The sequence below is a fragment of the Desmodus rotundus genome, chromosome 10 (genome assembly GCF_022682495.2).
Source record: "Desmodus rotundus isolate HL8 chromosome 10, HLdesRot8A.1, whole genome shotgun sequence".
Lineage (NCBI taxonomy): Eukaryota > Metazoa > Chordata > Mammalia > Chiroptera > Phyllostomidae > Desmodus > Desmodus rotundus.
The window spans coordinates 93,679,347-93,701,915 of record NC_071396.1 but is presented as its reverse complement, the minus strand read 5'-3'; the positions used below and the strand labels follow the sequence as shown (position 1 = coordinate 93,701,915).

The window sequence follows — 22,569 nt, the reverse complement described above, 5'->3', positions numbered from 1 at the left end:
GAAAAGGGTCCTCAATATTTAAGCATTGATCTTTTAAAAAAATGTACTATTATAAAATTATCCATGGCATTATGTAATAAAAATCCCATTCAAGAAATTCCATTGTAGCAAATGAAAACGTGCTTAGTTACATTAAATATTTTGTTTTTATATCAGTGTAAGTTTATGAGTATACAAATAATAAGTAGATTCTTTTACAGAGTGATAACAATGATATTACAAAAGATACACTTGTTTCTTGTCTCTAAAAACGTTTGTTTTAGTGCTGAGGTCCTTGCATTCAGTGATCATCCAGCTCTTTAAGCCGTGGATCCTGGTTTTAGAGGACAGTGACAGGTACGTTGTTTTTCAGGTACTCAAGTTCCTGTGAAACTTACAGACTTAAAGTTCCAATTGTGTTTTGGTACAAGTGATGCATTCACAGATTTAATCTCTTTAAAGTTAGGGATATATTTAAATTTAGAAAATGCTTCTTTATGAAAGAAGCTTAAGACATTTTCTGTTTGTGGAGTTTCTAGTCTGGGTGACCAGAGCTATTTATGTTAATTTTGAAGCAGAACTGGAGGATCGTTTCCAGTTTCCATGGTGAAGAAGTTGAGTGAGGTTTGGTACTTAATTTCAGAAAAACAGATGCTGCTCTCTTTAATTAGGTTTGGATAATATAACACTCAAAGGATGATACTAACTTGCTCTTATTTAATTCCTTAGTTATTTTTGGAACTAAGTTGGCTTTCAGATTAGTGGGTGGGAATTACCTTTTTAACATGAGCTCTTCGTTGAAATGAAAGCATTGTTTTGTGAGCATTTAAGAGAGGTGTAGGGCTGTCCACGTGGCCCCTTCCGAGTCTTCTCCCCCTAGAAGCATGCAGACAAAAGCTAGGAGAACTTGACAGGAGTTTTATAAACATTACGGCAGTGGTAGACATTACAGTATTTAAAGTGTTTTCACAAATGCTGATTAATCTAATTCTGAGACTCAGAAAAAATAAAATGTCTTGCTCCTGTCCCACAGCCAGTGAGGGCCAGAACTGGGGCCCCGAGCCCTTACACTGACCCACGAGCTTTTTGAAGAAAATAGGAAAGGTTCTGGACCTTTGCTTTTGCTAGACGGCTATTCTTAAACAATCTGCGGTATTTTGTAGTGTCTATTGAACTGCTAACCATAATGCAAGTTTCCTGTTTATTTCTAGGAAGAATTAATGGAATTTATTCTGATATTGAACTTTCTGGACCAGTTTCAGAAACAAATTTTCATAATAAAGAGTTTTTTTTTGTTTGGTTATTTCTCATACATTTTTTTTGACATCTTTTTGTTACATGAAATTTTCTTTCCCCTTCCCCGTCCCCTTCTTACTTTTGGAGCCACCTGACTGTATTTCTAAGGCATATAAAATGTAACCAAGATACATAAGGTATACAGGTTCTGGGGTGTAAATTGGATGTAAAGCAATGTTAATTTGATAGTTAATTTAGGTAACGCACTTCTAAAACTTCATTATGTTGGAATAAAGGCTAGGAAGGAAAGCATATAAGATTGTGTGGTTGATCATTGCAAGCTACAATTCACCTCCAAGAATTTAAATGTGTGTTCGGGCTACATAACATCCTGTTGTCTATGACTTAGTCAAGCCTTATACTCTGGAACCTAGAGTAATTTCATCATGGTATTTCATTTCTAAGTACGTTGGTGTTATTTTATGTACTCATTTATGTGCTTTCATTTATTTAAAGCGGCCAACGGCATTACCCCTGGCTGGAGAGCGACGCTGCGGTGGCCGCGAGCACCGTGCAGCTGTTCGCCGGCTGCATCGAGTCCCTGCACCAGAGTTTCCAAGGTGGGGAGACGTTGGGTTGCGTCCCCGGTTGGCGTTCACTTTTCCCCTGAGTCGTTCAGTCAATTTTTTGTTCCTGCTCTTGTACTGTATTTAATTTTACTTCAGTTAGGAGGCGGCCGTCTCTGACCAAGGGAAGCTCGCTCGTACAGTGTTGGGTGTGAAGTGCGTAGCCGGTTACCTTGTTCGTGAGGTAGCGGAGTCTGCTCGGTTGTGGATGATGCGCGCGCAGCCTTTCTCTTTCAAATTCTGTCGGCCCCCGTGCTGAGCCTCATTCCGCCTCCTGTGACTTTCACTTCTTTTTCACTGCATTTTGGGCAAATACCTGCGGTTTCTTGTCCAGTTTACTCAGTGACTCTGTATCTAATCAACTTTGAGGAATATCCATTGAATTTCTTATTTCACTTACTAGAGCTTTTATTTATTTTTCAAATCTACCCTGATTGTTTTTGGTGGCATCTTCTTTCTTTTTTTTTTTTTTTTTAATATATTTATTGATTATGCTATTACAGTTGTCCCATTCCCCCCCCACTCCACTCCATCCTGCCCACCCCCGTCCCTCCCACATTCCCCCCCTATAGTTCATGTCCATAGGTCATACTTATAAGTTCTTTGGCGTCTACATTTCCTACACTATTTTTACCCTCCCCCTGTCTATTTTCCACCTATCATCTATGCTACTTATTCTCTGTACCTTTCCCCCTCTCTCCCCCTCCCACTCCCTTATGACAACCCTCATGTTCTAGTTGTTTGCCTAGTTTGCTCTCATTTTTGTTTTATGTGTGGCCATTAATAACTGTGAGTTTGCTGTCATTTTTACTGTTCCAATTTTTGATCTTCTTTTTCTTAGGTAACTCCCTTTAACATTTCATATAATAAGGGCTTGGTGATGATGAGCTTCTTTAACTTGACCTTATCTGAGAAGCACTTTATCTTCCCTTCCATTCTAAGTGATAGCTTTGCTGGATACAGTAATCTTGGATGTAGGTCCTTGCGTTTAATCTTGGGTAATGTAATTATGATGTGCCTTGGTGTGTTCCTCCTTGGGTCCAGCTTCTTTGGGACTCTCTGAGCTTCCTGGACTTCCTGGGAGTCTATTTCCTTTGCCAGATTAGGGAAGTTCTCCTTCATTATTTGTTCAAATAAGTTTTCAATTTTTTGTTCTTCCTCTTCTCCTTCTGGCACCCCTATAATTCGGATGTGGGAACGTTTCAAGGCGTCCGGGAGGTTCCTAAGCCTCTCCTCATTTTTCCAAGTTCTTGTTTCTTCATTCTTTTCTGCTTGGATGTTTGTTTCTTCCTTCTGGTCCACACCATTGATTTGAGTCCCAGTTTCCTTCTCATCACTATTGGTTCCCTGTACATTTTCCTTTGTTTCTCTTAGCATAGGCTTCATTTTTTCATCTGTTTTTCGAATAGATTCAACCAAGTCTGTGAGCATATTGATAACCAGTGCTTTGAACTGTGCATCCGATAGGTTGGCTATCTCTTCGTCGCTTAGTTGTATTTTTTCTGGAGCTTTGAAGTGTTCTGTCATTTGGGCCATTTTTTTTTTTTTTTTTTTTTTGTCTTGGCGCGTCTGTTACTTTAAGGGGCGGAGCCTTAGGTGTTCACCGGGGCGGGGTAATGCTGGTCACTGCGCTGTGACGCTGTACGTGGGGGAGGGGCCGAGTGGGAGCAATGGCGCCCGCCTCACTCTCCTCCGGATTTCAATCTTTCACTCCAATACCCACAATCAAACTGGGCCCCTCTGGTGCTGGTTCCTGAGTAAGTGGGCCTGTGCACACTCTAGGCCCCTGTGGGTCTCTCCAACAACCTCTTCTGTGAGGCTGGGAGTCTCTCCTGCTGCCGCCCCAACCCCCAGGGGCGCTTTCAATCAGAGGTTTGAGGCTTTATTTCCCGGAGCTGGAGCCCTGGGTTGCACAGTCTGCTTTGTTGCCCGCCGTTCGTCAGGTTTATCTGTGGGCGAATTTGGTGCCGCGGGGTGCTACCCGCTGCTCTGCCTGCCCCACTCTCCGCCACTCTGAGTCCGGCCCTCTCGGTTTATCTGCGCAGATGTGGGGCCGCAGGGTCTGCTAGTGCTCGGACTGCCTGCGCCATTTGTCCCACACTCCGCCAGTCTCAGTCCCGCCACAGCCGCGCGAGTCCTCTCCACCCCGGTGCCCGTCTCCGCCCCTCCTACCAGTCTGGATGAATGTTTATTTTCTATTTCCTTGGTGTTGGTCCCCCTTGTTGTTCGATTCTCTGTCAGTTCTGGTTGTGCGAGGAGGCGCAGTGTGTCTACCTACGCCGCCATCTTGGTTCTCCTCTCCAGACTCGGCATCTTCTTTCTTTTTTTTTCTTTTTTTGTTTAAAATGCCAATTTTTATTTCTTTAAAATGTTTACAGAGGCTTACTACTTTCCTTTGTGATCCATATGCAACAATTCCATTATCTGAAGTTCCCGCTGGGAGGTGGCTTATGCTGCTTTTGGATGTTCCTTCCGACTCTTATTCCTAGAGGCTTTTTTCCTGTGTATTTCGTAATTTTGTGTTCTGAGCCTGCCTTAGAGACTTTATCTTGGGAAATTCTGTAAAGACTAGGATGAGTGTGTGCGCCCCCAGAGAAAATCTGCATTTCTTGCCAGTTGCAACTAATGGTCATTTCTTGGATTGGGGTTTCTCACACCACGCACTTACATGACATCGAAGTCCATTCTAAACTCAGTTCTCAGTTACCACAGTAAACCTTCTTTTCTCCCTGAGTCGGGGCTAAGGTAGAAAAGGTGCCTTCTCCCCCTAACAACCCTTTCAGTGAGATTACAATCCTCAGAAGATCTTGTCTTCTGTCTGCCTGTTAAAACCCAGTGTAAGTAAACAGTCCCAGGGCAACTGTGGCTTCAGTGTCAGTTTACTACATGGTTTCCTAGTCTCTGCTTTTGGCTCCTGGTGTTTCTTCCTCTTGAGTGTACTAGCTATGCATTTTCAAAGGTGTGATCTCTTACTGAAATGTGTGTTGAAGTGCTTTATGTTAGGAGGTTGTGAGGATACTAGGTCCACCCAACTCAGATTCTTGTAATAGCTTCCTGTTCCCTATCTCCAGTTTCTGTTCCTATCTATTTACTAGGTTAATTTTCCTAAAACACTATTTATGTCCTAAACATACTCAGAAACTCTTAGATGTAATGTTTTAGCTCAGCATTCAGCTATGTCTGGCCCAGTGCATTTGAACATTATGTGATGGTTTTTTTAATGGGAACACTCTACTCCAGCCAAACTGTTCTCACTGGTCCCTAAAAGCCTTTGGACCTTCTTTCCATCCCTCACTTATGAGGTCACAGAGTTTGTGTCTTGGGCTGGGGCTAGCTTAGTCTTGTCCTAGGAGATTACCTCCCAGATGTCTTCTACCTGTGTATCCATCCTTACCTAAACAAAACTATCTTTTATCCATATTTAAACTAGTGCTACCTTCACCCCGTCTTAAAAGGTTGTGAAAAACCTTTTACACATACGTTAATGTTTCATGCTATAGAGTAGAGTAAAGACTGGGCATCTGTGGCACAGGAATGTTAGAAATGGAGAATCAGCTGGTACCATGTGCTGATGCTCATTTTTTTTCAAAAGTGGGTGTTGAGAAACACCAGATTTCTGTTCTCGTTGTGTGCCTCTCTCTCTGCTTTGACTATGCTGCCTCCCTCTGCAAAGAACCAGAAAGGCCGAAACCGTTTGTTTTAGACTAACCGCCCCTTACATTGACATGAGCGCTGGAGGCACGAAAGCGGTTGATTCCTGTGAGGATAACACTGAGTGGTCCAGGCTGCAGAAGACTGTGTGGTCTGTTTTAGAATGCTTCCCTGAATGACAGTTAATGGTCTCATTTCATTGCACTGGGGGTTAACGATCCAGTCATTTTGAGCATGTGCCTTTGAGGAATATTGGATTCCTTCAAGGTGCAAAGTAAACGAAGTGCCCAGTGCAAGAGACAAATGAATGCTGAGGGCGACAGACTGGAGGGGTATCTAGAAGTGGCTAGGGTTGTGGAAGTACATTTGAGTTAAAAAGCCCTGTATTTAGAAGTTTTGAAGGAAAAATGATCACCCTACTATCTCCCACACGCCAGCTGCTTATTCCAGTTACCCTGGTAGTAATTAAAAGTACCATTCTTCATTATTAACCTGCCACTAGTGTTTTCCCCCGGTGTGTGAAGTTGGGTAATTATTGAGAACCTTAGGTTTTAGACTTTAGTTCAATTCGTATGTTGTATCGTCATCATTATTACCATTTATAAGATAACCCAAAAGGTCTTGAGCTGTATTTTCTTTTTGAATTAGGCAAGCTGTTGCCAGGTGATGCAGAAGCTCTTCGGCTCCACCTGATGCATTATTGTGAAGCGTGTACAGCGCCCAAAATGCCAGAGTTCATCCTGTACGCTCTTCACAGTGCCTACCAGAAACTGCCGTGGGGGGACCTGCACCCCGACCAGATGCTCATGGAGGCCTTCTTCAAAGTGAGCCCCCGCTCCCTGCTGCCTGGAGATTTGGTTCCGGGGGCAGCAGCCTGTGCCCCCTACACCGTGGGCTGTAGGCACAGTTCCCACGTGTGCCAGAGTGGACCGTGCCCGCGTCCCGTGTGGCCTGGATGGTACTCGTGTGAAGCGCCATCTCATGGAAATCATGTTAAGGTGTTGGTAGATGATGGGAAAACATTTATAGGACCACTTTTAAACCCAGAGGAAGACTTAGTCTGTAATGTGGCGGTCATCACCTAGACTTTAGTAATACTGTCACATGAGTCCCTAGTTTAGTGACTGCGTCACACTCGTCCTGGTGTTTTCTGTGTGTGCTTGCTCTCTAGGACAGTACCATTAGAGCTACGACCTGGTAAATGTTTTGTTAGAGCAAAAGGCAGATGGGAGCGAGCCACCGGTTTCTGTACATAGTTCTATAGGGAGTTACGAGGTTGTAGGAGACAGACATGTGACACTGATGATGCGTCGTTGTGTGAAAACCTGAAGTGACCTGGCAGAGTGCCACCAAGTGTGTGCATCTTTGCGGTCAAAGCAGCTGCGACCAAAAGCAGGCACAGTGGTGTCACTTACGTACCAGCCAGGCAGCTGTGTTGTTTTTCTGTTTTAAAAAACCGTTTGTAGTCTTCGCTTTATACGATTGTCTGTCTGTTTGCTCATAGCCATCAGTTCATTTGTGTTACTCTGAACCTGTCACATGTTACTGAAACACCTTCCATGCTTTCCTTACCACAGGCCCAGTTATTTGTAAGGAACTGGGCCTGTCCATCAGGCGGAGCCTGGACACTTCCGGGCTGCAGTGCGTGCAGTGAGATGTCCTGCAGGCTTGACATGCTTTCAGTGGCAACTGCACCCAGGGCTGCTCTTGCCAGCCGTCCCTCTGGAGCTCCATCGAAAGCTGAGGACAGTCGTCTTAAAGAGATAGCAGGTTCAGAAGGATTTTAAAGCTAGGTGGAGGATGGGAGACAGGCGCTGAGTCGCTGTTCGTTACTATTATGAACGTGGAGGGAATGTTTGTTTAAAGAGCTGTAAGATAGCATTCAAGGAAGAGAACTGCCTTCGCTGTATGGTAGATGAAATAGTAGAACAGTCTGTAAGGGGATGCCGTGGACTCTGTGTCTCTAGGAGATTCTGTTTGATAATAGATGACCCTGACCTGCTCAGAAACTGGGAACCTTTTAGTTCTGTGGGCCCTTTTGGCGTAATGAGGCACATCTTTTGAGGGGGTTGACAGTGAGGATAGAGAGCAGGTTACAAAGGATGATTAAGGACCATTTTCTAAAAGGAAAGAGTAAGTGGCCGGCATGGTGTGACGATGGTGGTAATGGGAGGGCATGAATCGTCACCAGATTCTGTTGATTGATTTTATAAATGGCGTAGAGCAGCTTCATCTTTGTTTTGAAAGGAAAAATTTGTAGCTAGCTGTTTTATTTTAAACAGGCTTGAAATAGGCTTATAACTTTACATTGATAATATACTTTATAATACATTTGCCACCCACAATCCCTAGTAATTTTAAATAGGATTTAACTTAAATATTATACTATCATCGAAAATTATAAAGTTTAAGGATATGGAGACATTTTTGTAACGTGCATCACACTGAAAAGGCAGTTACCAGCAGTATCGGTACCACCTGCGAACTAGTTAGAAATGCAGATTTCCGCCCTGGCTGGTGTGTCTCAATGGATTGAACGCCGGCCTGCGAACCAAAGAATCACTGGTTCAATTCCCAATCAGGGCACCTGCCTGGGTTGTGGACCAGGTCCCCAGTAGGGGACAATCATACATTGATGTTTCTTCCTCTCTCTTTCTCTGTGCCTTCCTGTCTCTAAAAATAAAATAAAATAAATGCAAATTCTGCACCTACCCTGGATGTAGGGAAGTGAAAAATTCCAGGGGTGGGGACCCCACAGTCTGTGTGTTAGCAAGTCCTCCACACTCTGCTAGGGAACTGTTGACCAGTGAGTGGATCCCAACCTTTGTTTCGTCCCAGCACATCTGAGGGCTGTGATAGGCGTTCCCTCAGCACCAGTGACTCAGGTGGGGATTTGCCACCTGGTTAGACCTAGCAAAGCTCATTCCTCTCGGGCTGAGAATTAGTAGAATAAGCAATGAATTCCAGACAAGCTGCAAAATGTACACACACTGAGCATGGAAGGAAGATTGTTACCTCTGAATCTCTAGGGGGTAGGATTATGGGTGACTTTTATAATCTGGGAAAAATGTTATTTGTCAAGATATAACTTAGTAAACATCAGTTTGTATACATTTCCAAGATACAGAGATGGCTTAAAGCCAGACATTGGTTTTAATTTGTTTTCTTTTAGGTGGAACGGGGAAGCCCCAAGAGCTGCTTCTTATTTTTGGGGTCTGTCCTCTGTGAAGTCAACTGGGTCAGTGTGCTCGCCGATGCCTGGAGCCCCAGGCCCCTCCCAGAGACCCGGAGCATGGTTGTCTGCCTCCTTTTCATGGTCATCTTACTGGCAAAGGAAGACCAACTGGTTGACCAGCCGGTAAGTTTGGAGAGTCTGTGACAAAGCTCGGCATGGCCTCCTGGCCCCTCACACTCTGTGCAGCCGTCATTTGTCCGTTGTCTCCCTACGGCCTCTCTCCATCAGCGTGACTGCTCAGCCTGTGGGATGTGCCTCTAACGAGATGCCTGATTTCCTTGGCCTTTCATGATCTAACTCTGGATTATGAAGGGAACCACGATGAGTCAGAATATAAAAACTAATTTTATTTTACATCTCATTAATTGCTGGTTCTAAAACCAGATCAGAGAGTTCCTTTGGAAATTGGGTTCTGAATACTTACAAATGTCACTATGTTTTTGCCGAGACTTTGTCACTTTCACCAGTACTCCTAACTTGAGTAGATACTTACTGGCCATCTTCAGCTGTTCCGTGCTGCTTATCAGATAGGCCATCTTAGTGGTCACTTCAGAGACTAAGTAGGGACACATTTCTGGAAAAAGGGGAGCCCTTGAACTGAAGAGCTGTGTTTTATTTTCAGGATTCGCCTCTGCTCAGTCTCCTTGGGCAGACAGGCTCGCTGTCGTGGCATCTTGTGGACATCGTGTCGTATCAGAGTGTGCTGGGTTACTTCAGCAGCCATTACCAGCCGTCCATCCTCCTGGCAAAGGAGGCTTCTGCTGAATTAATCGTGAAGCTCCTGAAAGTGACCGCAGGCCTTTCCATTCCTGCTGACGGCCAGAAACATCCTGTAAGTTGAGTGGCTGCTTTAAAAGGCAGAGAGTCCCTCGGTGCTGGTAGTAGCGTAAGTGGCACGAAGGACTGCCTCAGAGTCTGGGGCAGCTCATCACAGTGCGGGAGGGCGTCTGTTGTGTGTGCTCGAATTTTGGCCTCCGGGATCTTTTAATTTTATTTTCTCTTTTGATAAGCAGGGTCACATGCTAACAAGAGGCCAAAAGGATTATGCTTTAGTGATCTGAATGTCACTGGCAGCTGAACATCAGGGGGAAGCCATGAGTTTGAATTCTGAAACACTCAGGTCCCCCGCTCTCTGTGTTCGGACCTTGGTGTCTCATCTGAATTGGAATAGTACCTCGCCGTAAAGTGTTGTTGTGAGGAGTAAATTAGATCATGAACGTAAACATTTTTGGAGAAGTTCCTGACCAGTAATTAGTGTGTAGGTGATCTTTCAATGTAGTAAAAAAGGAAGAGTGTTCCACCAGAATTTGAGGGAACATAGGTTCTGGTCTAAGTGTCACCACAGATCTGCACACCCCTCAGACACACCTGTGGTGTGGCTTCCAGCTGTGTCCTCTGCACTCCCTGCCAAAGCAGTCAGTGCGGTGCCGCGCTCCCAGGGAGGACTCGGTTAACACTGCCCGAAAGGGTCCTTTCGAATGATTCTTTTTTTTTATTGTTAGGATGCAGTTCCGAAATGCCAAGCCTTCATTCATCAGATGGTTCAATTCCTCAGCTCCCTGGAACAAAATGGAAAAATCACCTTAGCCGTTCTAGAGCAGCAAATGTCTAAGCTCTTAGATGATATCATTGTCTTTAACCCACCGGGTAAGTGACCCCTGGGAGGTCATATCTGTATTCGGTAAATGAATTTTTGTTGTCTGTAAGGCATTGTGACATCAGGAAGATGGTCAAGGTACAGTCATTTCTATTTCTAGAGAAGCAGTGGTCAGAGATGACTGGACCCTAGGGACACTGTCACCTCAGCCCGAGGGGTGGCGATGGGGCATGAATGTTAAGAACTGGAGGGGGTTGACTTTGTCAGGTGCTGGTGTGAGGCTGCCGGAACTGAGGGCCGAGATAGGTGACTGGGTTGAGTGATTGGGAGACCCCAGGGTACTGTCCAGGGAGCAGCCTTCGTGGCTGTTTCGGCTTTCTAAGAGGGCACTTCAGGGTCACCTCTAGGCTTCAAAAGAAACTGAGAGAACTTGTGCCGCCGGCAGTTTGGTGGACTGGACATCCCGCCTGCCTCTTCTGCTGAAAAGGACTGTAAAATGTGGGTGCATGTAAACAAAGCCTGCCTGTATGAAACTACAATAATCGTGCCTTTAGGGGGTTAAAAAGCCAAAGCCAAAGTTAGGTTTTATGACCACAAGTATATACATGTTAGGAAGGAGGTTGTGTGAAAGTAAGGTTTTAGTATTGTTTGAGAGCATCAAGAAATTGATGAAACTGACACCTTAATTAAAATGTGAGTGTTAAAAAGTCTAATAAATTCACCAAAAGAATAGAAATAAAATGTATAATTTCTAAGCCAGTAGAGGGAAATAGAAAGGAATGGCTAAAACACGTTCAGTTCAAAGACGGCAAAAAAAGAATCATGGAGAAGGTGAGAGAAATAACCAAAATAAGATGATAAAATTCAAATACATCAGTAATTGTAAATGGACTGATGTTCAGGTTGGAAGGGACTGTCAGACTGGATTAATAAGCAGCACCGTCCTGCTTTAAGTTGTTTGTAAGAAGTACATGAAAAGCTTTCCTTACGGCAGCAACGTCAGGCAGATATTAGAATAGAAAGCCAGCATAGCTCTCGTATTAGACAGGTGGGACTAGAAGGCAGAAAGCATTACAGAGCCAGCTGATCTCTCGTGTGTTTTCCTGAAGTTGCATGATTAAAAAAAAGAAGCATTAGCAGAGATAGAGAGAGTCACTGGAAATTTATAAAAGGTTCAGTTCAGAAATTGATAAAAGGCTCTCACACGGAGATATAATAATTCTCAACTTATTTGTATCTAATAACTCAGTTACAAGTGGATAAAGTAACAATTGACAGAGCTAGGAAGAGACATGTCAAATTCACTCACGGTGAGAGATTTGACATGGCTCAGAGTGACTGATAGATCAAGTAGACAGAAGAGGTAAGACTGTAGGAAGTCTGAATAGCACAGCTGGATGTGACAGGCGTGCAGAAAATGATGTACCTGTTTCACACAGACAGCGTAGGTATGGAAAGAGAGGATGCATCGAAAGTTTCACAGCAGCTTGGCAAGTCACAACATTCAGGGAATGTTAAAAGAAAAAAGAAAGAAAAATTAATTTTTCTGGAGAAACTTTTGGAATTGATCATGTGGTGGGGCCCTGAAGTTTGAGTAACAGCTGACCAGGCAAAGGAGAGAAGGGTGTTCTAAAAAGATGAAGGCTGATGGGATCAGATCTGACTTTTAAGAAGCATTTCTTGGCCCTGTTGATGACTAATAGGAAGGGGAGAGGCTGAGATCTCTTAGGAGGCTTACTGCAGTCATTTTTTATTCCTGTGAGTCATAATTAAAAGATAAATTAAAATTGCTCTTCAGCTGACATTCAGAGATAAATCTTTAAAGTCCTTGCTTGATAATAAGTAGGTCTTATAGTGACAATTACATTAGGGCTTATTTAATGTTGTGTAACTGTGTGAATTTGCTCTGGTGGGTGTGATGAGTAACACTTCCCTACTCCCATCGACTGAAGCTGTGGTGTGAGAAAGCCGTGACTCTATCCCATTAAAAAAAAACGTGTGCCAACTCCAGGGGAGTTAGACCAGCAGAATTATCCCTGCTGGACAGTTTCTCCGCACATGGTCAGTGAAATGGGTTATCTATTTCTGAATGTAAAGAAAAGTCTACCTGAGTAACTGACTCATTTGCAGGTATCTTGTAAATGAATTTGCTCTTTTTCTTTTCCCATCTTAATTTTTTTTGAAAGACCCATTTATATTACCATTCCGTCTTTTTCTTACTTAAAAAAGGCAAAAAGCTGCTGTTATGAGTCTTTAAAAAGGGTTTTTCCACCTTTTATATTTTGTTTTAAACAATAAGTTGTTCTGGGTAAAACCACTCTAGAATTGACGGCTTTGGCAGTGGTGGAAGTACTGTTTCCAATTAGTTTATGAAATGACTGCTGAGATCTATGTATTTGGTTTTCCAAATGAGTGAAGTTTGGGAAACGGTGACTAAGTAAACATATTCTGATGAGTAAGTTACTCCTTCCCAGCAGTTTATGTCTGTTTATTAGACATATTGCTTGGCCGTGCTGTTGTGCCCAAGGATCTTGTGTGGTGGTTCCGGCTCTGCTCGTGCAGAGTACGCATGTGCCTCATCCCGTCCTTGAAAGCTAAACACCACCCAGAGTCTTCTTTCTGGTCTCCGGGATGGGCCGCAGAATTGTAAAATCTGCCTGGAGAGCAGCTGAGATTAAAGCACTGTTGTTCCCTTGGTCCCATGCGTATCACCTCTCACGAGTGTGGGTCTGTGTTCTCCTGCAGACGTGGACAGCCAGACCCGCCACATGGCCCTCAGCAGCCTCTTCATGGAAGTCCTGATGATGATGAACAATGCGACCATTCCGACGGCGGAGTTCCTCCGGGGCAGTGTCCGGGCCTGGATCGAGCAAAATGTGCAGGGGCTGGTGGTTCTGCCCCTTCTCACCGCGGCCTGCCAGAGCCTGGCTTCCGTCCGCCACATGGCCGAGACGACAGAAGCCTGCATCACCGCCTACTTCAAAGAAGGTAAGAGGACTGTCTTCTCGTGCTCTCTGTAAATGCTGCTGTTTCAGAATGTATTTTGTCCTTTTCATGAAGATCTGTGGTCAGCATGAGAACCTGTGGCCCATGTCTGTTGGTACAGTACTTTTCCAACCTCTTAACTCATTTTATTGGTTTCGGGGCATCAGACCAACACTTCCATCACAGACAGATCCCGTGTGTCACAGGCCCAGTTGTAGTCCTCAGAGGACATGCTGTGAAGCACAGTGTATATAATAATGGCCCGCTATAGTTTCCCTCTGTTTTGTCACTTGTTAAAATGAGTTTTCGTAGGACTCCTTTTATTGTTTCTTGTCACATCTTTTAAACCATTACGAAGAGGTCATCTCCCCGCGCGCCCCCCCCCCCCCCCTTCTTATTTCCCTTACTCTCTGTCTCTTAACTCTCACATTCTGGAAACAGCCTGACCTGGTTAAGAAGCGGTGCTCAGGAGAGCACTTCTCAGCCCCTGGTGTACACACACCACGGCGCACACAGTAGGTGAGCAAGATGGGTACTAGAGTGAGAATGCCAGGCAGCGCCTATATTCTGCCTTGTTTTTAAAAGACAATTTAGTGTTTAGAGAGTGAGGAACAAAGAGAGAGAGAAAGAGAGAAAGAGAAACATCAATGTGTAAGAGAAACATTGATTGGTTGCCTCTCATACACCCTGCACTGGGGACCTGGGCCGCAACCCAGGCATGTGCCCTGACTGGGAATTGAACGAGAGACCTTTGGTTCACAGGCCAGCACTCGATCCACTGAGCCATGGCTGCTGGGGCTGCCCTTTTTTTTTTTTTTTTTTTTGTAGAGAGTAAAGTTTTTATTTACTCTCCAAGAAGGGAGAAGGGCATGGTGTGGAAAGATAAACCAGCCTGGGCCTGCCCATTTTTTGACAAGCCATGAATCCCCATGGGAGGTGCTATGCATGTCACCATGTCACTGCATTATAAATCTCCCCAAGAATTGAGAGCCATTAGGATAACACTCCTTGTCCAAGTTGCTTGTGATACTAAAATCAAAATTGTCTTTTTTAAATCTGTGAAACATTTTCAAGGATTTCTGTTGAGCTATGAGTCAAACCAAGCCTGAGTAAAAACAGAGTAATGATTTCCCTTGGAAAAGCATTAGTATTCATAATGTAAACGGTGTTAAAGTTAGCACTTTTAGATGCCTGGGACAGGCAGTGTCTGCTTGTGAGTTTAATAATCATACTATGATGAGAAAGGTGATTTATAAAAATGCAACACTGAATTCTGATTTTTTTTTTAAAGATTCTATTTATGTTTAGATAGAGGGGAAGGGAAGGGGAGAGAGAGAAACATCAATGTGTGGTTGCATCTTGCGCACCCCCTACTGGGGATCTGGCCTGCAACCCAGGCATGTGCCCTGACTGGGAATTGAACCAGTGACCCTTTGGTTCGCAGGCTGGTGCTCAATCCACCGAGCCACACCAGCCAGGTGAATTCTGATTTCTTGACCCTCTCTATGACTAGCCAGGGCACGGGCATTTAGCATGAGGGCTTTCCAGCTAAGCTGCAGGGCACGTTTCACTTCTGTGGCCTCTAGGGCGCTTGTGAAGCTCACAGTGAGAGATTCATTACAGCGATTCCATAATTTGAATCTGGCTTTTATCTTGCTGTCTCCTCTTGTTCTTTTCTTAGGCTCCAACAACCAGATTTTAGGATGGGGCCCCATTCTGGTGTCCCTTCAAGTTCCTGAGCTCACCATGGAAGAGTTTCTGCAGGAGTGCCTGTCCCTTGGCAGTTACTTGACCCTCTATGTCTACTTGCTGCAGTGCTTAAACAGCGAGCAGACGCTGAGGAACGAAATGAAAGTGCTGCTCCTCGTAAGCAAGTGGTCGGAACAGGTGTACCCGAGGTGGGTCGGCCCGTGGGCTGCTGTGTCATACTCACTGGCTTTGGACAACTGGGAAGTGGCGGGGAGCAAGTGTTCATTTCAGTGCACAGAACCAAGTGAAACAAACAAACGAGGTCGTGAGGTACAGGGACGCTTTTTCAACAAAGATTTTTACTGCACGTGCTAATTTTCTGAGCAGCTTTCTTATTTCCTACAACAGCCATTTTGAAGCACCAGCCTTTAGCTCTCCTAGTTAGCGATAACAACGTGTATACCTCACGGGGTTGTTAAGAAGGCTCACACACAGTGTCTGGCCTGTTGTAAGTGTTCAATAAGTGGTAGCTGTTATCGCCTCCTTACTTTATTAACATTGTTACCCATCGACCTAAGCTTTAAAAGTACTAAATGATCCTTACACTTAAAACTCAAATGTGAGTAGAAAAAATCCACTCCTAATTTTATTTTCTTCCCTCACCTCCCTCCAGGTCTGTGCAGGAAGAGGCAAAGCTGTTTTTGTGGTGGCACCAAGTCCTCCAGCTGTCCCTGATTCAGACCGAGCAGAATGATTCGGTCCTGACAGAATCTGTCATTCGCGTCCTGCTCATGCTTCAGAGCAGGCAGAGCCTGCTGGCCGAGGAGAGGCTCAGCTCCGGGATTCTGGGGGCAATTGGGTTTGGCCGAAAATCGCCCCTGTCTAACAAGTAAGGAAGCTCCTGCTGCTCCTCTCTCTCCTAAGTGGGCCTCGGCGTCTGCACCTGCCTGGGGGTTGTGATACTGTAGTAGGTGTTTGACATAAGGGCTAGGTTTCCCTCAGAGACTAAGGGGGAAAAAAACAATCGAAGCCTTGATTACATCTTATTTTTAAAATCATATTTATGTTTTTCTCATTATGAAACAATTTTGTTTTTATATTCAAAGAGTTTTTTAAAGAGATTTTATTTCTTTTTAGAGAGAGGGGAAGGAAGGGAAAGAACCATCAGTGTGTGGTTGCCTGTCATGTGCCCCCTGTTGGGAACCTGGCCTGTAACCCAGGCATGTGCCCTGACTGGGAATCGAACTGGTGACCCTTTAGTTCGAAGGCTGGCATTCAGTGCACTGAGCCACATCACCCAGGGCTCAAAGAATGTTTTTTTAATAGTATCTCTTGTTGTGTTTTGATTTTGTAACCTGACCGCACTAATGATTTCTTTTTGCCTTGGAGCCAGTGATGGTGGGTGGGATTAGGTTAAAATACCCCTCCCTGTCAGCTGCTTCACTGCCTGCATTTTATCAGAGTAATCCAGGCTCCAGGAGGGACTCAGCCCACTAGAAGAAGTGTTAAGTCAAGATGAGTTAAAAGTTAACTGATAAGAAGGGAAAGCAATGAGAAACAAATCTAGATTTTTGTTGCTAAACATTCCAAGGTATGAAAGAATTTGCCATGAGCCTCTCATTTTATCTCCTGATTTATTTGCATTCTGGAACCCTTTAAAGTGTTGGAAAGGGTTCTCATACCATTCGGGTGTCGGCATTCTTGTGGAGTGGCTCATGCTGTTGTTGCAGCTTTGGGAGCCACTTCATTCAAACATCATGTTTCCTTGTTTATGGTAGAACTTATCAGGACCGTGCAATTATGATTCGCTTAAATTCTGGTAAAATTTACACGTAACCTAAAATTCATCATGGTAACCATTTTGAAACATGCAGTTAAGTGGCACTTAGTATCTGCACAATGTTGTTGCAGCCGTCTCCACTAATCTAGTTCCAGAACGTTTTCATCACCCCAAATGGAAATCCCATGCCCATTAAGCAGCCACTCCCTATTCTGCTCTCCCCCGGGTCTCTGGCAATCATAAATTGACTTTCTGGACATGTATATCTTACTCTGAACATCTCATATAAATGGAATACAGGGTGGGGCAAAAGTAGGTTTATAGCTGTGAGGACACAAAACACAGTTTATTTTGTTATTATTATTCATTAATTGTATTATTTTTCACATGAACAACTGTAAACCTACTCTTGCCACACTCTGGATGTGGCCTCTTGCGTCTGGCTTCTGTCACTTAGCATAAAATTTCAAGAATCATCCGTGTTTTAGCGTGTGTCAGCCTCATTTCTTTCTACGACTGAGGAGACACCAGCACATTTTGTCGATCCTTTCATCGGGTGATAGGCATTTGGTTTTTCTCTGTCTTTGGGCTGTCCTGAAGAGTGCTGCTATGAAATTTGTTTACAAGTTTTTGTTAAAACACTTGTTTTTAGTTCTTTTCAGTACATGTACCCAGGAGTGGAATTCCTGGGCCATACCGTTGCTCTGTGTGTAACTTGTTGAGGAACTGCCACCTTCCCCACAGCCCCTGCAGCATTTTCCGCATTCCCACCAGTGGTGTTGGAGAGTTCCAGTCATTCTACATCTCTCCAACACTTTTATTCCTGGGTCTGAATTTTGCTTACATTGTTTGGGTGGTAATAATGGAAGGGAAGATTAAGGCTCCTCCTTGATCATATTTCAGAGTTTCCTGAAGAGGCTAAAAACAACAGTAGGTATGGAAATGTGTTAGTCTTGTTTTTTAATAGAAAACACGGTATTCATGTTAAATGCTTACTTTAATACTCATTTACTTCTTCTGACCTCTCCCTAACACTAGGTTCCGCGTGGTTGCCCGAGGCATGGCCGCCTTCCTTTCGGTTCAGGTTCCTGCGGAGGACCAGCTTCGTTTGAAGCCTGGCTCTGAATTATATCTCACCCCAAAAGCTCAGCAGGTCAGTATTGACAGCTTTACAGTGAAGGGGTAGATGTTTTCCATCAGGCCTAGGAGGCGGGGAGGCAGGGCGGGGGCAGCTGCAGTGTTCGCACGTAAGGCATGGGGCAGGGAATTGGGGACCATGTGCGCCTGCCCCAGATTTTAAACCGCATTTGTAAAGGGCACTGTTGCTGCCATTGTGGAAGAAGCAAGGCCATAGGCGAGCCAGTCTGGCATGGAATGTGGTTTGACGGGTGTGGCGTGTGCTGACTGCCACACGCGGGAGGCTGGGGACTGGCACAGAGGAGGTGGCCCCAGTTGAGAATGATGGAGGGTGGTTGAGCTTTTACTTGGAACCAAGGAAATGGTTCCTGTTTTATGAATCTGGAGGGTGATCACTGTTAGCTAATGCTGGAATAACCTAACGTGGACAGAATGGTACCTGTGAGAAACTATGGATTGTTCTAAAAATGGCGGGGGGGGGGCACCTGGCAGTGGTCCCATTCCTGTAACTATTGTCCCCTGTCATCAGGCTGGCCAGGTGCGAATGATGGCCACGTTATTGAGTGCTTACTACATGCCAGACACTGTTTTAAGTTTTAACTCACTTGCTGCTGATGAGTTAAGGTTTTAATTTATGTAATCCTCACAACAGACCTTATAGTACAGGCACTTTTATTATCCTAGTGTTTGTGGATGTGGAAATGGAGACCAAAAAAAGCTGATGAGTGCCGGGCCGGGATTTGGGGTGCACTCGGCCAGGCTGGCTCCACGCACACGCTCTCGCCACTCTGCGGTGCTGTCCCTGCTACCGGCAGACACTTGGACCCCTTAGCTCAGCTCTTCTTCTGCAGCTTTCTCATGTCTTGGGCAGCCACGTTCAGGCCGTATCTCGGTTATTAGGAGCAAAGATCAAGCAGCACAGTCAGCAGGCCCTTGACCGCCGTCTCGGTTTACGCAATGCCCGAGACGTGCCGTGTGCTCACTAGACACTGCCTTTGAGCCCCCGTGCCATACACACACCGTCACAGGTCGGCGGGGGGGTCTCCTGGCTGCGAGGTCAGGGCGGTGCCTTGCAGGGCGTATTTGAGAAGTCTTCCCCTCCCCTGTGGTCACCAGTACCTGGACTGTGCCTTGTGCTTTCCCTGTGGCCGCCAGGGGTCCCAGGTCTCTCTCCTTTTCTGCCTGCATTCCTGTACACTTAAAGTGCCATGCATACTTCTCATCAGGATTTTCAGACTTGAGAAGTCATCTTTTTATAAAATGATTACTCTTAGGCAAACTGTCACAGAAGACCACTTTGGGGGCCAAACTTAAAAAAAAGAAATGGAGGGGGGAGAGAGGTGTATGGACCGTGGTCTGTGGGAGGTGTGCTTGTCCCCACCTGTTCCTGTTCTTGGATTGGCTGTTCACACAGTAGGTAGCCTGGTACCAGAATTCCTTCAGCGGTTTATCTTCAACCCTAAGGTTCTGTCTTCAACCCCTGGTAATTTATTTCTAAGCTGCCAGTTCATTTACTGTCCTCAAAAATATGTCCCTCCTTGCCCTGACCATTGTGGTCAGTTGGTTGGGTGTCATTCTGTGAGCAAAGGGTCACTGGTTTAATTCCCAGCCAGGGTGCGTGCCTGGGTTGTGGGTTCAGTCCCCTGTTCGGGCATGTGTGAGAGGCAGCTGATCGATGTTTCTGCACCTTTCTCCTTCCCTTAACTTTCTCTCTAAAAATAAATAAATAAAGCCTTTAAAAAATGACCTCCCTTGTTTACTGAGAGAAGCAAATTTCATCTTTAATCTATATTTTCCAGTGCAGTGGTCTCCACAGATGGGGGCGGGGTGGGACTTCTTGGTTCACATTCAGAATCCTGGGGTTGGGGGGGTTTGTATAGTTGGAAAATAAAACTTCTCACCACCAAGAACCATAGTTCTGACTTTTTGTTTGTTTTCTTCAAATACAGTCTTTTTTCTCTTCTCCCTCTATGAAGGGAAAAAATGAAGTTATGGAATAGAACATGTTTTCTTTATTCCTGAAGAGAGGCATGGGAACATTTCCTTGTTTCTGTGGGCAGAAGCTGGGGGAACCTACGTTTATGCTTGTTGGCTAACAGAATGGCCTCTTTGCTGACCCTCAGCAGCACTTAGCCACTGGTTTCTTTTGAATTTCATTCAGTTGGACAGTTTAATACGATATTATTATGTAACCTAAGAACAAACCTAACAGCAAGTTAAGTAGGCAGCCGGTGCTTGTGATTTCCAGCTGGGGCTCCAGGGGGGAGGCAGCTGATGGGCTGGTGGGGAGGGCTCCCTGCTGGTGCTGTGGGGAGGACAGGCAGTGTGGCTGTAGCCATGGCTCTCTGTGGGGAAGGGCTGGGAGGGGACATGGGCCAGGAAGAGGGCAGGCTGTATGTAGAAGGTGGCAAAAGCCCCAGCAGCTTAGGTTGCTGGCCGCTTTTTGCATGTGGTTAATCAGTGCCTGCCCTTGGGACTTCTCATTTCAGTTCCACAGCGTCCCCAGAGGATCACAGGTGTACCCGATGATAGCGGTAGGCGTGCCACACCTGCTGGAATCACGTTACATGCGCCCAGGTGGTTAACACTCTTGTCTTCCGTGTCTTTTAGGCTCTGAGTGCGCTCGAGTCCTTGACCTCAAGTAAGCAGTATGTTGAATACCAGGATCAGATATCTCAAGCTGCACAATTCATAAAGCATCCTGGCCATTGCCTCCAAGATGGGAAAAGCTTCCTGGCTCTTCTTGTTAACCGTCTCTACCCAGAAGTGCATTATTTGGACAATATACGATAGTAACACTGAGGCTCTTGAAAAACCCGTGGCTGTTTATGTTTACATTTAACTTTGCTGTTGCACAAGTAACTTTGCTCAGTTTCACTGCGGAGCTCAGTGTGGCCCATGAGAGGGTGGGCCACACTGGGACGGAAGTCAGAGGCACTAGATAATTTGTTGGCACGTGCATGTGTGAGTGTGTGTGTGTGTAAGTGTGCGTGCGTGTGTTTATAGCTTTTAAAACCTTCCATGGACTTTCCAGTTTTTGTGTTCAGCCAATGAGATAAACTTACCAAGTTTCCCTTGGGGACAGAGCAACTCACAGTTGCCGAATACCCCAGTCATCTCTCAAGACCCCAGGGTGGGGCTCCCTGTGTGCTTCCGCTTCTCCTGGTTGTCTTCTCCTGGTTTCTTTAACTGTCGAGGCCCCTGTGCCTGATCTAACCACTTTAGAGCCTCTCTTTTGAATCCCGTGTGTGTTTTTCCAAAGTAGAACAAGCTTTGAAAATTCTGCATTTCTCAAATGTGGGGAGATACATCAGCTTAAAAGTATTATGTTATTTCTCTCAGAGGGGAGATGAGAATGCTGAGTTATATAGTAAGTCATTGTCTAAAATGTGGCCACTTGATCCTGATCATAGGGGACAGTAGAGATGGTAACCAGCATGTGTCCTCGTGGAGAAGGAGCCATTGGTCTCAGTCGGGCGTGGCACGCCGGCAGTCTGTGAGCCTGCTGGGCGCAGGTGTGTCTTGTTCGGTCCACGAGGGTGGAGAATGTCAACGGAGCTTACACTCTGCAGTTCAGTGTAGATGCCCACTCCCTCATTCCTTCATGTCACTTGCGTGGCCCTTGTGGACATGCAAGTTTGTAGCTCTTTGCAGACACCAAGTCAGGTACCTGAAGGTCCTACTGGGAGCGGTGGGCAGAGAGAGAGAGAACGAGAGAATGAGAAAGAACTGGCTTCCCTGTTCCCTGCCTGTTTCTTCACTCCATTCAAAACTGAACTGAAGCGAGCACGCTTGTTGAAACACTGGCCCGTGGAAACTAGGTCAGGAGACTTGACTGGGAATCGGCTTCTTTTCGGTAGCCACGTGCCTTCTGTTGCTGTTAACTGTTCATTCATTACCAAAGCCTGTCTGTAACATTGCCGAACTCTGCTGTTGTCTCCCTGCTCTTGTCATTTCCCCCAGGAATTCGCTATTTGACTTCCGTCGTCGTAGTCATAATTCTGTTGGCTCAAACTTGATTTTGTGTGTCCACTTGCATAACGCGACTTTTGTTTATGGGTTATCTGTAGCCCAGGGATGTTTACGTACAACCATCTAAACAGTCGCCGAGAGCTTTTAGCCAGGGATGAGGGTGTAGGCTAACAGAGGACATTTCTTTTCAGACATGCTCCGGGAATGCTTCCCCAAACATTCGGGGTGTGCAGCTGTTCATCATTTGGGACCCCTTTGGGTGGACAGAACAATTCTGCCTCGCAGACACGGTCTGAAGAAGGTCATTCCTTCAAGGTCGGTGGGCCACACCGCGTCCCTCTCAGACGGGCACATCTCAGAGCTCTCCTAGTTTTTGCCTCTCTCCATTTTCAAAATCCGTCATCTTCCTCGTGCTGTGTGTAAGAAAATGTTAGAATCTGTGGACAATTCAGAGGCTGATTTCGCAACGAAGATTTTATGACAGAATATTTTGCGTGGTGTTTTCTTGGAGGAGGATGTAATTATGGCTATCCTAGAATGTGAAATTTTTGCCTGACAGTATGTATATTTTAAAGAAAATTATGATTAATCTGTTAATTTTTGAAGGTTTATGATATTTATAATGTACTTGGTCTCTAAAAATTATAAAAAATAAAGTCATCCTTTGATTGTAGCTGGCAAG

The 22,569-nt window shown here is 45.2% G+C and overlaps 1 protein-coding gene across 2 annotated transcripts in view; it reads left to right on the top strand.

Annotated features, from left to right (window-relative positions):
- Window positions 1-22,560, top strand: part of EPG5 (ectopic P-granules 5 autophagy tethering factor) — a 97,039-nt gene extending 74,479 nt beyond the window's left edge. For both annotated transcript variants that reach the window (XM_024580215.3, XM_024580216.3), the window contains 11 exons: window positions 264-336; window positions 1,732-1,835; window positions 6,141-6,316; window positions 8,665-8,850; window positions 9,350-9,559; window positions 10,230-10,374; window positions 13,070-13,312; window positions 14,991-15,207; window positions 15,672-15,887; window positions 17,817-17,931; window positions 20,526-22,560. In XM_024580215.3, the coding sequence (XP_024435983.2) occupies window positions 264-336; window positions 1,732-1,835; window positions 6,141-6,316; window positions 8,665-8,850; window positions 9,350-9,559; window positions 10,230-10,374; window positions 13,070-13,312; window positions 14,991-15,207; window positions 15,672-15,887; window positions 17,817-17,931; window positions 20,526-20,708 (1,868 nt within the window). In that variant the 3' untranslated portion in view covers window positions 20,709-22,560. The remainder of the gene's footprint in view (window positions 1-263; window positions 337-1,731; window positions 1,836-6,140; window positions 6,317-8,664; window positions 8,851-9,349; window positions 9,560-10,229; window positions 10,375-13,069; window positions 13,313-14,990; window positions 15,208-15,671; window positions 15,888-17,816; window positions 17,932-20,525) is intronic.
- The last annotated feature ends 9 nt before the right edge of the window (window positions 22,561-22,569 follow it).